At 41.6% G+C, this 18,667-nt stretch overlaps 1 protein-coding gene across 2 annotated transcripts in view; it reads right to left on the bottom strand.

The window, feature by feature from the left end:
- Positions 1–4,044: 4,044 nt before the first annotated feature.
- The window catches only part of LOC149467084 (ficolin-2-like), a 29,261-nt gene continuing 14,638 nt past the window's right edge, over positions 4,045–18,667 (bottom strand). For both annotated transcript variants that reach the window (XM_089672282.1, XM_089672283.1), the window contains 5 exons: positions 17,278–17,316; positions 15,300–15,424; positions 10,913–11,042; positions 7,821–7,955; positions 4,045–4,545 (listed from right to left, as the gene is read on the bottom strand). In XM_089672282.1, the coding sequence (XP_089528408.1) occupies positions 4,298–4,545; positions 7,821–7,955; positions 10,913–11,042; positions 15,300–15,424; positions 17,278–17,316 (677 nt within the window). In that variant the 3' untranslated portion in view covers positions 4,045–4,297. The remainder of the gene's footprint in view (positions 4,546–7,820; positions 7,956–10,912; positions 11,043–15,299; positions 15,425–17,277; positions 17,317–18,667) is intronic.

The following is an 18,667-nucleotide window of genomic DNA, read 5'->3' as shown; positions in this document are numbered from 1 at the left end:
AAAGTTTGGTATTATGATTTAAAGTAGTAAACTCAAAAACAAACGCAAAATATTGCAGCTTACCAATCCTTAACCACTTTCCCTCCAACAATGTACTAGTACGTCATTGGATCAGAAGGGTGATATCTTGGTCATCGCTGCAGCTGAATACCAATTCAGATTAGCTGGCCGAGGTCCAAGACACCTGATACATACAGGTGTGAGACTGGTGTTTTGGGGATATTTCACTTTGGTCACCATACGAGGAGTGGAATACCTGTGTCTTTTATATGGGAGCTACTGAAAACCTACTACTGTGATGAAGGCCTGAAGTCAGTGTGGCCATCGCAGGGAACCTTTGCCCCTCAATCTGCCACCTACTAACTTTTGGGTAGATTAGAACTGGGGCTTGTGCACGGAGGCACCGGAGGTCAGTCACACCTGGAGGCACAAAGTTTTATCTACCAACCATCACTACAGAACAGGTTGTCACTACTTCAGGGGTGAGATTGAAGACAGTGGGATATATCTTTGGTGAAGTAAATTGGAGCATCCTTAGAGAGCTGGGCTTAGGCATGTTTGATTTCTCTCACCTGTTTCTGGAAGAACTTTCCAAAGTATAGGGCATGGACAGTCAAATGCCCAGTATGAATATTACCCCAGCCATTCTCTGGAAGCTGTCTAGAATGTGGCTGGAGGGGTGATAAATGTTGGGAACGCATCTCCAGAGTGTTCTTTCTTCTCCAGAAAGGGTTCCAGTTCTCCTAGGGCTGCTGCCCTTGCAAGAAAGCTTCCGAAGTAAGAAATTGCAGTCTGGGCTTCAGAAGGTGCTGGACTGAGGGCCTGGAGAAGATATCTAAAGGATTATGCTTGCTGGAGGTCACTCTCTTGAGGTCTTGATTTGGAGAAGGTTCTTTTGTCTCCCTCACTGAGAAACTACCTGTGAATGCTGGGTGGCAGACAACTCCTGGGACCTTGCTGTGCACTCTTGAGTGTGCAAGTGCTAGAAGGGAGTTAAGTGCTCTATGAACTGGGACTGCTTTTATGGACTCTTAGATATACCTTGTACTAGCCATCCCCTGTTACCTCCAGGAAAGGCTGCTTGAAGAAGATTAGTGAGAAGCTGTCTTTCTGTTATTGCTATTATTGTTTTGAAGTATCCTGCAACACTGAACCCATCTCCTATTCAAGTTATTCAGCAATAAATTCTAAAAAGATATCCACTAGACTGAGCCTGAATTGTTGGTGTGCATGGAACTGTGCTAGTGACTAGCAGCCTCTGTACTATTGTAGGACACCGGGGTATACTGTCAGTGGTCCCTGAGGAGGATGAGCACTACACCTCTCATGCAGGTATTTTAGCTTTCTGACAGTTTGGCTTTAAAGCTTCTATAAATAATAGATTATTTTAGAATATGTGGTTCAACTCTTAAATTGTGCTGCCACAACAGTCTGTTTAATTTGATGTCTTGTGGATTTCATTTGTTTCTCTGTTTCCTCTCCTGATTTGCTAACAGTTAGACACTTCCAGTCTCCTCATTCTCGAATTGGTTTCAGTTCACCCTTCTGTGAGAAAGGAGGATCAACTGCAAGCAAACCCACAAAACTATCTTGTTGAGTCAAGTGCCACACTGTCAACACACTGGTAAATACAAATCATTTAGAGTGTTCAGCTTAGACTTTTATGAGTATTTAAAGCAGTATTAAACCAAAAAGCAAAAATGTATCATATTTCAGCATACCAATTATTAGATGTGATGGCTGCATTAGTTTTCTTTTTGTTTTTTTCCCTCTTTATTTTCACCTGGTGATCCTGCCAGTATGTGGGTTAGACACAGCGAGGTGCGGCAGCCGTACGCACACCAAGGCCTGGAATGCAGAAACCAGTGAATTGAAGAACTTATATAGCCCAGTGGGGAGGTCACTCATCCAGAAATTCACAGTCAATGCAGCGGAGTCAGCAGTAGTAGCCCGAGCTGAAGACAGCACTTGCCGAGGGAGGTGGAATGCGGCCTAGCTGGTCCAACCCAAGAGGGAGCTTGCAAAAGTGTAGACGTAGGCCCGTAGTGCTGTCCCTGGCTCTAGCCACTTTGCAAATGTGCACCAAAACCTGGGGGCAGGCACTTAAAAAGACTCTGTTTGACCCAAGATGGCCACCAGGGTCACCTGGATGTAGCGTAGCCAATTGGAACACTTATCCCGAAACTATAGAGAAAACAAGTTTCTCTTAATTTCCTCTCCAGCTGGAATACAGCTCCAGTCGAGAGCCACCTACAGTGGAGAAAACAGGCTGCACCTACCTACAAGTGAGTCTTTCCTTTTTACGTTTCTTAAACAGACCGTGCTGTCCAGCAAAAGTGGCAGTTAGAAAAATTATTTACCACTGACAGGGATGTTTACAATGGTCAGCTTTCATAAATTAATGTAAAAATTTTATCCCATAGGAAAAAAAAATGTTGCTGTAACTGCCTAAATGTGTTATTTGGAGTTTAATTCAAGTCAAGTCCGTCTAAATATGCCTTTCCCCAGATTGTCAGTGCTGCTGTCTCCATTGCTCCTCCATGCAGAGTGGAGACACCCTATAATATGAAGTGAGTTACTGGCCAGATTAAAAAAAGGGAAAAATGTCTAAAAAAATAACACAACCACTATATGCAAAGATTGGTAAGCTGCAATATTTGATTTTTTTTTTTTTGGTTTAAAACCTCTAAAGCAAACAAAAATAAAAAATTGCATGAACGATAGCAATGCCATGGGGGTATCTAGCACACATCTGATTGGCAGGTGGTATTTCAAAATCAGATCATTTATGGTTAGTGTGAAAATGTTGCCATCTAGTGACAATAATTGTAATTGCAATTTGTGCAGTTAGCAGTCTTTGAGAAAAAGTTTATTACATTCTTTGTACCAACTGATAAAGATTTAATTTCATAGTGACATTTTTTCTTTGTCGTCTTATTAGGAAATGCTGTCCTTAGAGTTTTATGGTAAATTTGCTATTCCAGGCTAAAGTTAAAGACTAATACAATAGGTGAATCTCTCATCAAATGTTTATCTCTCTGAGAAGTTTTACCCCAATAGACACCTGGAAAACATTTGTGAATTCTTTGCCTGTCGTAAAAATCGAGAGTTAAGCACCCCATATCCATTTATATATACATGTAGCACCACTCCCTTAGGGGCCACTGGATTTTAATTGGGTCCCCCTAAGCTCTGCATGGCCAGGCAACACACATTTTCCACCCTTGTACACTTGGAGTCAATAAACAGTCCTTGAGTTTAGTTTTGTTGTTTTTATTAGGGGTTAACAACTTGGATGGGGTCTAGGAGTATATGGGATGCCCAAGGAACTGAAGAATTTGAGGACAACTTCTGAGCAACTATGTACAAAAATGTGGATAGCAACAGTCTCCTCTTGAAGAGCACTAAAAACTCTTTGGTGTATCTCCTCCGACCCTGGATGATTCTTCCTCTTCATCCGGCTGCCTTAGGGTATCCCTGTGCAAGGGGGCCCAAGAGCTGCCAATTGAACCTTTCCATATGAGAAGCTAGTTGGGTATTACACTTGACTGTCCTCTGCCCTTATCCGGCCCAGGGGGTGTAGGAGTACTCACACTGTCCTCTCCTGTTAGCTTAGTGGACTGGTGGCTGCCTTCAGGCCTTACACTGGGCTGGCTCCATCACTGCTAAACAAGCTGTCCTCTCCAGGAGACATTGAGGCAAAAGAGATCCTCCTCTCCAGCATACTGCCTGTAGGTAGGTTCCGCTCCCTGGGGCCCCCTCTCAGGCTCCACACTCCAGCCTTCCTCAATCCATCTTCCACCCCACACTGCTCACTACTCCCCAGGCTCTGCCACATTTAAGGGTTGTCCTTAAAACAAAAGAAAAACTAATGCAGCCACCACATCTAAAAATTGGTAAGCTGCAATATAATAAATATTTGCTTTTGGTTTTAATACCACTTTAAGCACCAGTCATTTCCAGGCAATCAGTCTCCAGCAAAAAAAAAAAACACACTTCTTTATATAAAAGACTGATAATAAAATTAAAGAGATTCACACAAAGTTTTGTTTTGCCAGTTCTTTTTATTACTGAAACAAACTAGTCATATAAAACTTTCTTCTTTAATGGAGGTATATGGGGCTCAGCAGGGCTAATTGTAACAAAGTCTTTTTTATTACAATTCCTGCAGGAATAATTGTTGATCCATAGCAACCAATCATAATCTTTCTTTAAATATCCTATACAAAACCAGGACAATAAAAGGAAAAAGCTGAATGGTTTGATGGATAAGAAGTCTTCCTTCAGATATTGCAGGTTACTCCGGCCTAAACTTCATTTCTGTGATTTTATATGAGTAATGCTGTCCCTTGCCCGTCTCCCAAATCACTCCATTTGCATAACTGTCATGTTTTCCCCTCAAATACAGCCCATTCAGGTTGGAGTTATGGCATTTTCCATGCCACCAAGCACCTTTAAAATCTGCTGCACAGTTGCTGCTGTATTCATCATTGTCCCTGTCTTTTGTACTAAAGGGACGGTTGTTATGATATCCAAGAGAGTCACCTGCAAATAAAGAAAGAGTGCTATTCATTTGTTTATATTCTATCTGCAACCTTCTGCAGAAATCTTTTCAGGTTGCCTGATGTTGGTCATGGGATCACCAGCAGAAAATCTCATAGCTAACAATATGTTCATATCAACTTGAATGCAATTGTGATTGTTGCTCATACCAGCCTAGATAAAATGTTTTCCCAATGTGAATGAATTGCAAGATCTTGCTATATAGTAGTCTTGTGCTTAAGCATTTAAAATTTGCTAGGTTACACTACAAAAAAAAAAAAAGACTCCACGTTGAGTGACTGTGGTCTACTGTAAAGAAGGGCCATAGATGAGTCGAAAACTGACCGAAAATTCTTGGTCATTAGTTTCTTGCATCATTAGTGTGCCAGCTGTGACATGCAATTTTCGCATCGCAATCGAAAGTGACTAATCCAACATGCTGGATTTTGTTTCAAAAATTAAACAAATGATGGCACAATCGTATGTTTCATTTTTCGATCAACAAAACGTTTGCTTTTCGACTCATCTATAGCCTTCCTATGGTAATTATCTTTTACATTTTTCACCTAATTTTTTGGGCTATATATAATTGTTTTTACATGGTGGGCGGGGTCTACTAAATATGGGGACCTTGTATTTTGATGCAAGGTCCACTTCATGACCTGACAGATAAAAAAAAATTAAAGTCCAAGAAACAGAAGGAAATATAAAAAAGGATTTAGCTTTATGACATGTCAGGTAAATTCTGGTCTTCATACATTAGATTAGAAAAGAAATTTAAGACTAAAACGGATAAAACCTACAGAGGGTATCTGTGTCTTTAATTTGGAATATATTAGCCAAGATGATGTAATTTCCTCTCCCTGAAGGGTTTTCAAGTCTTCCTGTCCAGTTGACCATTTAGAGCAAAGTAACAAGTTCATTCCTACTGTCAGCTGAGGGAACAAGGGGTATGGTTCTTATCACTGTGTAAGCTCCAACACAGATCAACATGGAGCTTCCACAGGATTTTCCACCCAGGGCTACAGTAAGTGAGTGTAGTGGGTGGGAGCAAAGACGTAGTAGAGAATGTAGACTATCAAGATAATCTGTTTTCTACACTTATTGGACAAACTGACAGGTTCATTTTAATGTAGTAAGTAGTTTGGCCCATAGGAGGGTATGGATTGTGGGGCTGTGCACTCCTACAGTGCCAGCATACTAACCCAACACAATCCATGCAACAAAAGCACTCATTAGTCACACAACACTGATACATTATATGTAAAGATTACACTATACATATTAATTACATAAATCTTCTCTTGTTCCATCTGTCCACACATGCCAATTGTTCATACATGGCGAGCAGTAGACATGTGTGGGTGCAGTACCAACAGATGATATGGAGCTGATGTCTTTAGTAAACATTCTCCTCCATCACTGCATCCTGGGGAAGTATATGTACCCTGGGCAGTCAATCCCCCCCCCCCCCATCTGTCTGCTTCCCCCCACGCTCTGAACAGGGAGGATGCACTTGCCACAAAGGACACTGGGACTTCATAAGAAGGAGAGCACAGTACAAGTGAATGGGGGACTGAGAGCCTCTAAACTACAAGAGACAGGATTTAGAAACGGAGGAGAGACAAGATAGTGTTTTCCCAGGCAAAATCAGGATGCTGGCCGCCTTTTGCAAGCGAAGCCAAAAGGACCTGCGGTGGGACATGCCACCTTGGTATGGAAGAAGAGGTGCCACATAGAGGGTGTTACTGGTCTTACTGCCTGATCTTGTCTGCTTGCACCAGAGGAAGGATAGTTCCACTGCTGCAGCTTGCCAAAGACTAGATGTGGGTGAGCCAGAGCTGAGAAACAGAGCCTCTGGGACCTTCAGTCTGGAACTGCCATGCATGTGGATTTGGACCTGTTGCCTGCTAAGGGTGGTGAGAAGAGATACTGTATTTAACTCCTTGCTACACCCAGTCCTGCTTAGACTGTTTTCCACTTAGTAGCCCTGCAGCTATACACCACATACTCTTAAAGAGACAGACTCTTGTGCACCTACAACAGAAGGGCCCCACCGCAAATTAGCCAATGCTAGCATTAAGGCACCAGGTATATGAGACATCACCATCTAGGGGTACCCTGCTAATGAACACTTACCCATAATTGTGGTATTGTGATAGAGTGCACTCAAGAATTTTATCCTTGCATTACCTGAGTCTAGTTTCACTCATTAATAGTTATCTCAGTTTACACTTGGTTTAACACTGCTGCAGTTCAGTTAGTCTTTTCTGTTATAGGCCTGTGTTCACTTTATTCAGTTCTGCAACTTTGAAGTATTTTATCGTTTGATGCCAAGTCTTGTACTGTTTATCTGCTTTATATAATAAATTTACATAACTTGCCATCTGGTAATCTGTGGCCTAATTTCAATGCATTATTATATAGCTGTGACTTGCTAAAACGTAAGGTATCCAGGTGTAAGTGATTCTCTACCTCTAACTGGTGTGTCAAGGGGAACTGATCGGTTCTATGAGTCATGGCAGAACAGAAGACCCATCATCACTAGAGGTTCCTGAGGGGGTAAGCACTACATGTAACATGTGCAGTCATGAAAATGATTGGAGCAGGGGCGGACTGACCATTTGTAAACTCGGGCACTGCCCAAGGGCCCGGGGTCAGTAGGGGGCCCCATAAGATGCCCCTGGTACCTTTTTCATAGGCTTTTTTGAGTTTGGGCAAGGACACAGGGGCCCCATGGTCCCCTATTGCCCAGGGGCCCCATGAGTTGTCAGTCCCCCTTGATTGGAGCATGCTCATATATACATTAGAAGAGCTTACTTTAAATGTGGGAATTGATACAAATTATTACCAAGCACTCCTTGTTCTCTAAAAGTCCTATTGAACATTCAATTTAAATGAGCTAAATACAAAAGAAAAGGTGTGCTAAGTGTTACACACCAGAGTCTAACCTTCTCCCTTTCTGCCAACTAGCACATTATCAATGATTATATTGACTCCTCCAAGATCATGAGCTGGATTTTCTCAAACTTGTAAGACCATCACAACTAGATAATGTACTTTCTTTTCTTCTGTAAATATTATATAAGATTTATACAGCATCAAGTTTGCACAGCGCTTAAATGATGAATCCTCTGTTGTAACATACAGTATATGAGTAGCTACTCATGTTCTAAGCTTTGTATTTGTGCATTTGATTGTTTCAATACCACCTTTAAAACAACATACCTTTTCTGTTTTTAGTTTTTTTTTCAGTTTTCAATTGAAAGGATATTTACCTGCACTGCCTCCAGTATAAGCTCCAATCTCCAGCTTGTAATTGTCCTTTTCTCCCAAAATGGCAAATGAAGCATAAGCAGCAAAACTGAAATTATTTTCATAATCAACCAGGTCAACCCGAAACTCATGTGTTCCTGTAGGGAAACATATTAATAAAACCACAGTTGTTCGATTACAAGAAACATAGGTAAATTTTCTTAAACACGTCTATGCACAAGTAGAAGATTGTGTGGATAATTAATTTTTCTCCCAGTTCTGGAATTCTCAGAACAGTTTTAAATTCCTAGGGGGTGAGCATTCACTTGAAGTAGGTGGGGTCTGGGCAGAATCAAAACCATTGGCTAAAACGTCTGCCATGTCTTGGAACTGCAGTATTGGTAAGTATGCAACGGTCACTTTTTTAAAACTATGTTATCCACTAATTTTAAAATGCGCATCTGTGCTAGAAAAATTTGAATTTTTTTTTTAGTAGGTTGAAAAATATCCTGAGAAAGGCATTGGTGCATATCCTAAAACATTTGTCTTAAAAATGTTTATTTTAAAGATGGGCACAAATGAATGCAGCGTTGTAAAGATTCATACATCGTTAAAAGTATTTTTTAGTGTAAGGAACTGGATTTGACCTGGTATCAGCCCCTTGCACTCTACTATACAACAGAACTGGAGGAAGAAACAGCACAAGGGCAAATCAGTCCATGTGCTGATAAGAAGCATGCTGATTGGGGGAAAAAGCAGAGTTAAAGAGAGATGATCATCATTGTACTGCTTCTCTTGTCACTGTCCAGTCACAGGCTGGGATGGATCCAAGATGATTTGGACTCAGGGGAAGTGGATTGAATGATGCCGAACCATAGTCATAACAATCTTGTCATTGGACTTTAAACTTCCCACATGGTTACTATGCTTTGCTGCATTTAGTTTTTAAATAGGTTTTAAGATGGATTTGCTATAAAACTTCTTCCATGGGTCTCTTAGAAATCCCTCAACTGCTGCAGCTCATCAGTGGATAGTTAGGTAAATACAGGCAACACAGCAGGTTTGTTTCATTTCTTGGAAATACCAGATAATTGTATTAGTAAATATATGGATAGGAGTGTGCCCAGGTGGCAGGAAAAGGGAAAGATGAGGTTTAGGATTGCGTAGAAATATAGGGGGTCAAAGAATGAAGGTTCTTGTAAACATATATACTGTCATTTCTCCTAAAAGAGCTTTTAATGAATTTGCCTTTTCTTCTACTCAGGAGATGTGGTTTGAAGTTTGTGCCTGTGACGTAAGCACCCAAGAGGCTATCTTACCCTTTCAAGGTTAAGAAAAGCATCTTGTGGTCAAACCAGTTTGAACCAGCCATTGTCATGATGGATGACCACAAGTCTCTATTCTGGACTAGTCACATGATAGTAACGACCACTTAACTCTGAGCTTGTTGGTAAGCATATAAAGATTTGATTGGACTAGAAACTATACGAACACACCTGGACCTTATACGATCATGCCTGGACCTTATACGATCATGCCTGCACCTTATACGAACACGCCCGGACCTTATATGAACACGCCCGGACCTTATAAGAACACGCCCGTAACTTATACGAACACGCTCTGACCTTATACGATCACGCCCGGACCTTATACGAACATGCCTGGACCTTATAAGATCATGCCTGGACCTTATAAGATCATGCCCGGACCTTATACGATCACGCCCGGACCTTATACAAACACTCCCGGACCTTAAACGATCACGCCCAGACCTTATACGATCACGCCTGGACCTTATAAGATTACGCCTGGACCTTATACAAACAATCCTGGACCTTATACAAACAATCCTGGATCTTATACAAACACGCCTGGACCTTATGTGAACACGCTTGGACCTTATACAAACAATCCTGGACCTTATACGATCACGCCTGGATCTTATACAAACAATCCTGGACCTTATATGAACACACTTGGACCTTATACGATCATGCCTGGACCTTATACGATCATGCCCGGACTTTATAAGAACACGCCCGGACCTTATAAGAACACGCCTGGACCTTATACGATCACGCCCGGACCTTATACAAACAATCCTGGACCTTATTCGATCACACCTGGACCTTATACAAACAATCCTGGACCTTATATGAACACGCTTGGACCTTATACGATCATGCCTGGACCTTATACGATAACTCCCGGACCTTATAGGAACATGCCCGTACCTTATACGATCACGCCCGGACCTTATACAAACAAGCCTGGACCTTATACAAACACGCCTGGACCTTATACGATCACGCACAGACCTTCTACGATCACGCCTGGACCTTATACGATCACGCCTGGACCTTATATGAACACAACCGGACCTTATACAATCATGCCTGGACCTTATACGAATACCCCTGGACCTTATACAATCATGCCTGGACCTTATATGAACACTCCTGGACCTTATACAATCATGCCTGGACCTTATACGAATACCCCTGGACTTTATACAATCATGCCTGGACCTTATACGAATACCCCTGGACCTTATACAATCATGCCTGGACCTTATACGAACACTCCTGGACCTTATACAATCATGCCTGGACCTTATACGAATACCCCTGGACCTTATACAATCATGCCTGCACCTTATACGAACACTCCTGGACCTTATACAATCATGCCTGGACCTTATACGAATACCCCTGGACCTTATACAATCATGCCTGCACCTTATACGAACACTCCTGGACCTTATACAATCATGCCTGGACCTTATACGAATACCCATGGACCTTATACGAACACGCCTGGACCTTATAAGATCACGCCCGGACCTTATACGAAAACGCCTGGACCTTATACGATCAAGCCTGGACCTTATAACTATATATGTATGAGTTTCATTTTAAGAGTTCAGATATATATTAATTACCTTGGTCCATCTCATACGAGATTAACTTTTGTATGCTATATTATCTCCACTGCAGTGTCATAAATGCACCTTTCTTCATCAATTTGGGCTCACTATCTCATATGAAAGGTCCCCCAACCTGACTCGAGAGGACCCCCAAACCTGACTCGAGAGAATGAACATATCAATTACCAGATGCTGTCAGCAGATGGATATTATCATTCCCCAGCCAGAATTCACTCAGTTGATTGCCAAACCCTCTCTTGTAGTCCTTCCAGTCTCTAAAAAAATTCACTGTGCCATCATACCGCCTCTGGAACACCTAAAAGTTTAAATAAATCACAAGGTAAAATGATGATAGTACTAGTGGCAAATGTCAGGATAGAAGAAAGTTGACTGATGATGAATAAGGTAAGCTATTGTAGCTGGGCTAGAATCAGATACAGTTGACTACTACTCACTATCCCATGACCTGGATACACAAGAACCTTCACAGCTCTATTCTGTGTGACTAGTCTGGATTAAATAGCTCTGCTAAGTTACTGCATAGCAGTGTTACAGATGTGTACAATAAAATGTAATTACAATTTATGTCAATCAGGGCTCAAAATGTCAAGTCTTGAGCTACTAGTCAGGCCTCAAAGTGTTAATAAATCCACAACAGTAAAATCAGTCTGTATATGCAGTAAAGCATGCTTGTTATACTCACTGTGGAATCTAAGGGGTTAATCCTCTGTATTGTGTAAAAAGGCTGTTTGATCCTGACTTCTCTGATCCCCCCCTTTTTCCAGTGTCCCCCTCTTATCTCCTGAAAAGACATATCGTGTGGAGTAACTCTGCACATGTTCAGTTTGGTGTGTATTTCACTCGCCAAATGCGAGCAGGTGAGTGGAAATTTTGAGGCAATTTTGAAATACGTCTCATTGTTGTCACACACACTGTAAAAGCACCAATCTCCATATTATCATATGGGGGAGATTTACTACATCTGGAGAGTGTAAAATCTGGAGCAGCTCTGCATATATACCAATCAGCTTTCAGGTTTTATTGTCAAAGCTTAATTTAACAAGCAGAAATTTGAAGCTTATTGCCTACCAAGCACAGCTGCAGCAGTTTATGAGTGTTCCAGTTTTAGTAAATCTTCCTCTTAGTATATATGATGGAAACTAAGAAAGTTCTAATGAGAACAGGGACTACTTTCACTCTTAGAACTGACCTGGCCAGCAGTATGAGAAGTTCTATCAGGTCACTCCTGGCCAGCACACTGATTGATAAGTGATATGTTAAAGATCACCTAGGTTTAGGGTTGCCACCTCATCCCTTTAAAACTGAACACATATTAATTACACAGGTTCTGAGGCTAATTTAATGCAGATAAGGCAATAGGTGAGTTTAATTTGCACCTTAATCAGTCACAGAACCTATGTAACTAATACTGTATGTGTTTGGTTTTAAAGGGATGAGGTGGCAACCCTACCTAAGTTATTTATATAATGTTTTTTTATCTGCAGTAGATCTCTCCAGTTGTAAGTTGTTCAGTTTATCCATTCAGCAGCACCAGCAGTTTATCCGTTCATCAGCATGCAGGTAAAACAAACACTTGAAGGGTCTTGTTTAGGCTTCATCATGAATTGGACTGAGTGAATCAACAGTATAGGTAAAGTATATAAGCCTCTTTGTCTGACATAATACATTTTGCACTAGTTATATGTGAACAATGTTTTCTGCCAAAAGAAAAAAACATAATTTCATGCAGCCAAATGTGTGATCTGGCCATTCAACCAACCCAAAAGCCATCTTGGATGTGGTGTAAACAGCCGGAGCAGACTAATGCCTAGTACACATGATGAGAAAATTGAACGAATGATTGTTTGTGGTTTTTTGCATGCTACTATATTCACTGGTCAAAAAAATTAAAGGATCACTTTGAAAACACATCAGATCTCAATGGGGATAAATATCATGCTGGATATTTATACTGATATGGACGGGAAATGTGTTAGCAATGTCAGGATGCCCCATCATTTGATGGAAATGAAAAGTATCAACCTACAGAGGGCTGAATTCAAAGAAACCCCAAAAATCAAAGTGAAAAAATTATGTGTCAGGCTAGTCCATTTTGCTGAAAATTCATTGCAGCAACTCAGAATAGTACTCAGTAGTTTGTATGGCCCCCACGTGCTAGTATGTATGCCTGACAACATTTGGGCATGCTCCTAATGAGACGACGGATGGTGTCCTGGGGTATTTCCTCCCAAATCTGGACCAGGGCATTACTGAGCTCCTGGACAGTCTGAGGTGCAACCTGGCGGTATTGGATGGACTGAAACATGATATCCCAGAGGTGTTCTATTGGATTTAGGTCAGGAGAGAGTGGGGGCAATTCAATGGTTTCAATTCCTTTATCCTGGAGCAGCATGAGGCCGGGCACTGTCATGCACCAGGAGGAACCCAGGACCCATTGCACCAGCGTACGGTCTGACAGTGGGTCCAAGGATTTCATCCCAATACCTAATGGCAGTCAGGGGGCCATTGTCTAGCCTGTAGAGGTCTGTGCGTCCCTCCATGGATATGTCTCCCCAAACCATCACTGACCCACCACCAAAACTGTCATGCTGAACGATATTACAGGCAGCAGAACATTTTCCATGGCTTCTCTGGACCCTTTCACGTCTATCACATGCGCTCAGGGTGAACCTGCTCTCATCTGTGAAAAGCATAGGGCGCCAGTGGTGGACCTGCCAATTCTGGTGTTCAATGGCAAATGCCAATTGAGCTCTCTGGTGCTGGGCAGTGAGCAAAGGGCCCACTAGAGGATGTCAGGACCTTAGACCACCCTCATGAAGTCTGTTTCTGATTGGTCAGAGACATTCACACCAGTGACCTGCTAGAGGTCATTTTGTAGGGCTTTGGAAGTGCTCATCCTGTTCCTCCTTGCACAAAGGAGCAGATACTGGTCCTGCTGATGGGTTAAGGCCCTGTTCAGTTCCCCTAGAGTAAGTGCCTGTCTCCTGCAATCTCTTCCATGCTCTTGGGACTGTGCTGGGAGACACAGCAAACCTTTTGGCAATGGCACGTATTGATGTGACATCCTGGAGGAGGGCCTGTGCAACCTCTGTAGGATCTCATGCTACCAATAGTGACACTGACCCTAGCCAAATGACAAACTAGTCAGAAAAGATGAGTAGGGAAAAAATGTCAGTGGCTTCCACCTGTAAAACCATTCCTGTTTTGGGGGTCATCTCATTGTTGCCCATCTAGTGCACCTGTTGTTTATTTCATTGACACCAAAGCAGCTGAAACTGATTAACAACCCCCTCTGCTACTTAACTGACCCGATCAACATCCCAGGAGTTTAATTGACTTGATGCTATATTCTGATTAAAAAGTGTTTCTTTAATGTTTTTGAACAGTGTATATATACAGTATATACTATATCGAATACAAGAGTTCTACTATGCATACAAAAATTCTTGTACAGATCCAATACAACTTCCCATATGCATAGCAACATACCAACGTTTAATTGGAAGTGATGTCATGTACATGTAATGTGACCCTTCTGCAGATAATTACCACATTGTAGTACTATGATTATCACTGCATTTTATGTATATTTATATCTTGAAAATGATATCTTTTCATATTTAGGAGCAATTTCGTTGTATACAAAAAAGGTTTTCATTGCCCTTTTTCCTTCTGGGTTGTTTTCATGTTTCCAATCACAAGACATGTGGACTCCAAATTTTGTTTCATCTCAGATGCATTCATTCATGGAAGAATTTTTTTTCTTCATATTCGATATGTTGAACTGATTTATTTTCAGGATTCATGTCATCACATCTGGCATTCGTTTCATATATTAGATGGTCCCAGTGGAGTTTTGCATTTTTTGGTTGCTATATATTTCAGATGGATTCGATATTCATATATCAAAACTATTCGGAAGGATTCAATATTTTCAGACGGAATAAATAATACAAAATTTGGCAGCCCTGAATTTTTCAAACCTAAGAATTGCGTTAGACTGTGGAACTGAACTGACTGACTGTGACAATTACAAATTCTATTAAAATCACAAATTTACTCATTTCCCCATGGGCGTATAATTTCCTCATTGGACCGAACTACTATCAAATCATGTGATGTTATCCGAATGAAACGAATGCATTCTTTCATTTCGTTATAACTTTTTTCTGATTCATTGACATTTGTTACTATGTCCATTCGGAGATTCATATACATCCGGATCTCTGAAAATCAAATTTTCAGACAAATTTATGCTTTTCAAACAAAAAGCATGTTTATCGATCCTGATCTTGGTCACTTGATTTTTTACAGATGAATACTGTACTGATTAAATGAAAGTCATTAATTATGTTATCTTACGAGGAAATTTTTTGTGCTTGTCCCTTCTTATAATTTCAAATGAAATGTTGTGATCGGCTCTCGAAAGCTGTGTACTAACGAACAGATTATCATGCGATCGCTACGAATGCGATTTTTGATCAATGTCCCTAATTCTATATTCAGGTTGATTGTAAAATGGAGTTTCTCTGACTGGCATTTAAAAACTTACGATCCATCCTCCTCCTTCTGTGTCCATGTCACAGAAGACTTTAAGTGACTTCTCTCCAGCATATATGGTGTACCAGCCACTGAGGAAGGCGCCCAGGTTCAGCAGTTCTTTGCAGTTCCGTGCAGCTACAGGAGAAATACAATCGTGTGAGCGAGTGCGGCTTAGGGTAAGAAAAGGCATACAGATCATGAAGAGTATTTCAATACCTGAAGGACAATGAGATGTTTATTAAAGAGTATCTAAAACCAAAGCATAGAGTAGAATTGTCTAAAACCCACATCACTTATTTTGTTATGTTCTGTATGTGTCCACTTAGGGAGATTTCCCTTCACTTCCTGTCTTGAAGGCATAACGGGAACTGAGAGTAAATATTTCTATAGTGAGAGGAAGTCCCCTATTACATGGTTGTCATCAGAGTGTCCCTTCGGAAATTTTCCCCTCACCGCTTGTTCTGGTGAAAACTGTAAAACTTTGGATTTCTTACCAATTTTTGTTCAAATGCCAGTCACCAGGACAATCAAAGATGGTGTCAGGGAAATCTTATGCGCATCTCAAGATATGCACATGCGCATAAAAGAACTTCTATAGTGAGAACTAGATGTGCCCTAACTTGAGCATGTGCATTAGGGTGAGCAAGCGTAAGTATTTGGTGCCCACTTGCCTTTTTATAGCTGCATTTGTGACTAAAGGATTGCTGAGTGGTCATCAGCTTCTACCGCCTGTGACCTGATCCCATGCTAACTCCTGTGTCTACCCAGCCTGCTTGAGTTTGCTCATTCCTGATACCGTGTTGCTGACACCAGTTAATGACCTGACTCTGCCTTTTGCCTACTGCTCTGGTTTCTGTGCTCACCTATTGTCAACTCTAGCCTGACCCTTACTCTGCCTCTGGTCCCAATTCTATACCCCTACTGCACGGGTGCTACCAACATCTGCTTGCCTGACCACCCGAGATCCTGCATCTACCTGCTTGCCCACTTGCTTGCTGTCTGCTGTTCTGCTCCTGCTGCTGTGTCTCTGCCAGTCCACCAGCCTGCCTTCTGCTTGGCACCTACTGTAAGTGTCTGCCATCCAGGATCTTCAACCAGGGACCCCTGCCACTCCATGCCCTGTTATATCCTGTCACCATCTTCAGGAGAAACAGGACAGGAGGTGTAAGGGGCCTTCCCGTTAACAGGTACATGACAGATGGTGACTCTCTCCAGCAGATAGCTTTTCTTTTGCAAGAGAATAGGTCTTGGCTTTAGGTACACATTAAAGCCGAACTTTAGGCAGATATAAAAGACACAAATTATTGCATATCTTTAGTCATAATTACATTTATATTTTTGAAGGGTCCATGCACACTAGGGGTAAAAAACTGTCAGGACCTCTGTTAGAAAAAGCGGCATAAAAAATGCTCATAGTGGCTCATGTTGCACAAGAGTTTATGAGCATTCTTATGGGCATTTGCTTTTACAAGCATTTTGTTTTCCAAAATATTCCCCTCTCCTCATTTTTCACTATAATCAATTTACACTTGAAAACTCCAAACACTCCTAAATGCCATGATTGGGCATGTTTATAAGCTGTAAGCATTTTTTCTGCTCAAAAGCAACTTTCAAAAACGTAATATTGAAGGGGTTTTTTATGCCTCTAAGCGCTCCTCTGAAAATATTCCTGTAAGCTCCCTAATGTGCATGGACACATAGGCTAACATAGAGCTGCTTTTCAGGGACCAATGTAAGTGTACATGTGCCCTTACAGACATTAGAAAAGCTGTGCATGGTGCAGATTCTGCCTTCCTGCATTGTATCTAAAGTGTCCTCAAGAGCTGCTGCAGGCAGACCACTCTAACTTTTTTTAGAAGGAGCCACCGGAGACAATACCATCACCTTACCACACGGTGAGAATGGCCCTTGTGGTGAACCAATGTCTACATAGAGAGAAGAATACCAAACAGTTTGTTATCTCCCAGAATAATATTCCCATGACTCACCATAGCCTTGGTCTGGAGCGCCCATGTGTCCTTTCTCTCCTAGTGAAGACAGAATTTGGTGAGTTGAGTACAGCATTCTTCGCATACACTATATTACTCTCTCCTCCTAATACTTAAAGTGAAGCTAAAGGCTCAGTTTTTATTTTTTAGAAATACAAACATGTTATACTCACCTGCACTGTGCAATGGTTTTGCACAAAGCAGCCCCAATCCTCCTCTTCTTGCATCCCCCACTGGCGCTCCGGTCTCCTCCCTCTGCCTAGTGCCCCCATAGCAAGTCCCTTGCAATGGAGGAACTTGTGCATGCTCGCTCCTAAGCCGGCTCTGTGTATCCATTGACACACTGAGCGCAACTCAACCCCAGACTCTCTCCTCACTGGCTTTAATTGACAGGAGCCAATGAGGAGCTGGGAGAACAGCTGCTCTCAAACACATTGCTGGATCAGGATCGGGCTCAGGTAAGTATTGGGGGGGGGAGGCTGGGGGAGATCTGCATACTAAAGGTTTTCTACCTTCATGCAAAATCATTTACAACCGATCTAAATTGTATGTAGCCAACACTTTCTTTTTGTTTCAGATTGAGTAGGGAAGGTTGAGATTATTTTTACTGTCTGTGCACCATTGTGGAAAGTTCCCTTCACTTCCTGTGCCAGAGACACAACAGGAAATTAGTGGGAACCTGCCAAAGTCAAGGTGAATTCCCTTCTTGGACAGCTGTCCCCATTGACAGGTTTCTCCTCACCTCTTGTTATGGGGCCAACTCTAAATTTTTAGATTTCCCCTAACTTTTTCTTTCTTGGTGACAATGGTCACCAGTACAAATAGAAGGATGAATGTCCTCAATGGGGACACAGAGAGCAATCAAAACTTCAAAGGGTCTAAGCTGAAAAAAAAATTTAAATTAAATTTAAAAAAGTATTTTCCTAGAGATACACGTTTACTAGTTCCAGATGGGAATCCTGAATACTGGGCTCTCCTGAATCAGTATTGATCATCAAAAGTGTTGGCTTCTTTGATACATGCAGCTATAGTGTTTTGGGGAAAGATTTAACTATAGGCAATGTTGCCTGGTCAGTAATCTGCCATGAAAACCATTTATTTCTCTGTAGGGATATAGTAATTGTACAATAATAACTCCACTTCCAACAGGGCTGTGCAATGAGCATGTAAGCCTGTGATGTCATGGACTGACCACTGAATTGTAGGCACGCTGTGCAAATATCAGGAGCTACTATGCATATCTGTCAATGCTACAGGTCTGCCACAGGTCTGAACGCACGTTGTCGAATCCAAACCCAAATGCAGTCAATGGGAGCCTGAAAAAAGTTTGCTTGAATTTCCAGCAAAATGGCAGCTTCAGGCGATTTATTTTGTTTGCAAACAGAATGGC

The sequence above is a fragment of the Staurois parvus genome, unplaced genomic scaffold, assembly GCF_062004578.1.
Source record: "Staurois parvus isolate SC_StPar_1 unplaced genomic scaffold, SC_StPar_1.0 ptg000124l, whole genome shotgun sequence".
Classification (NCBI taxonomy): Eukaryota; Metazoa; Chordata; class Amphibia; order Anura; family Ranidae; genus Staurois; species Staurois parvus.
The sequence above is the reverse complement of the archived record's forward strand: the minus strand, read 5'-3'. Positions and strand labels throughout refer to the sequence as shown.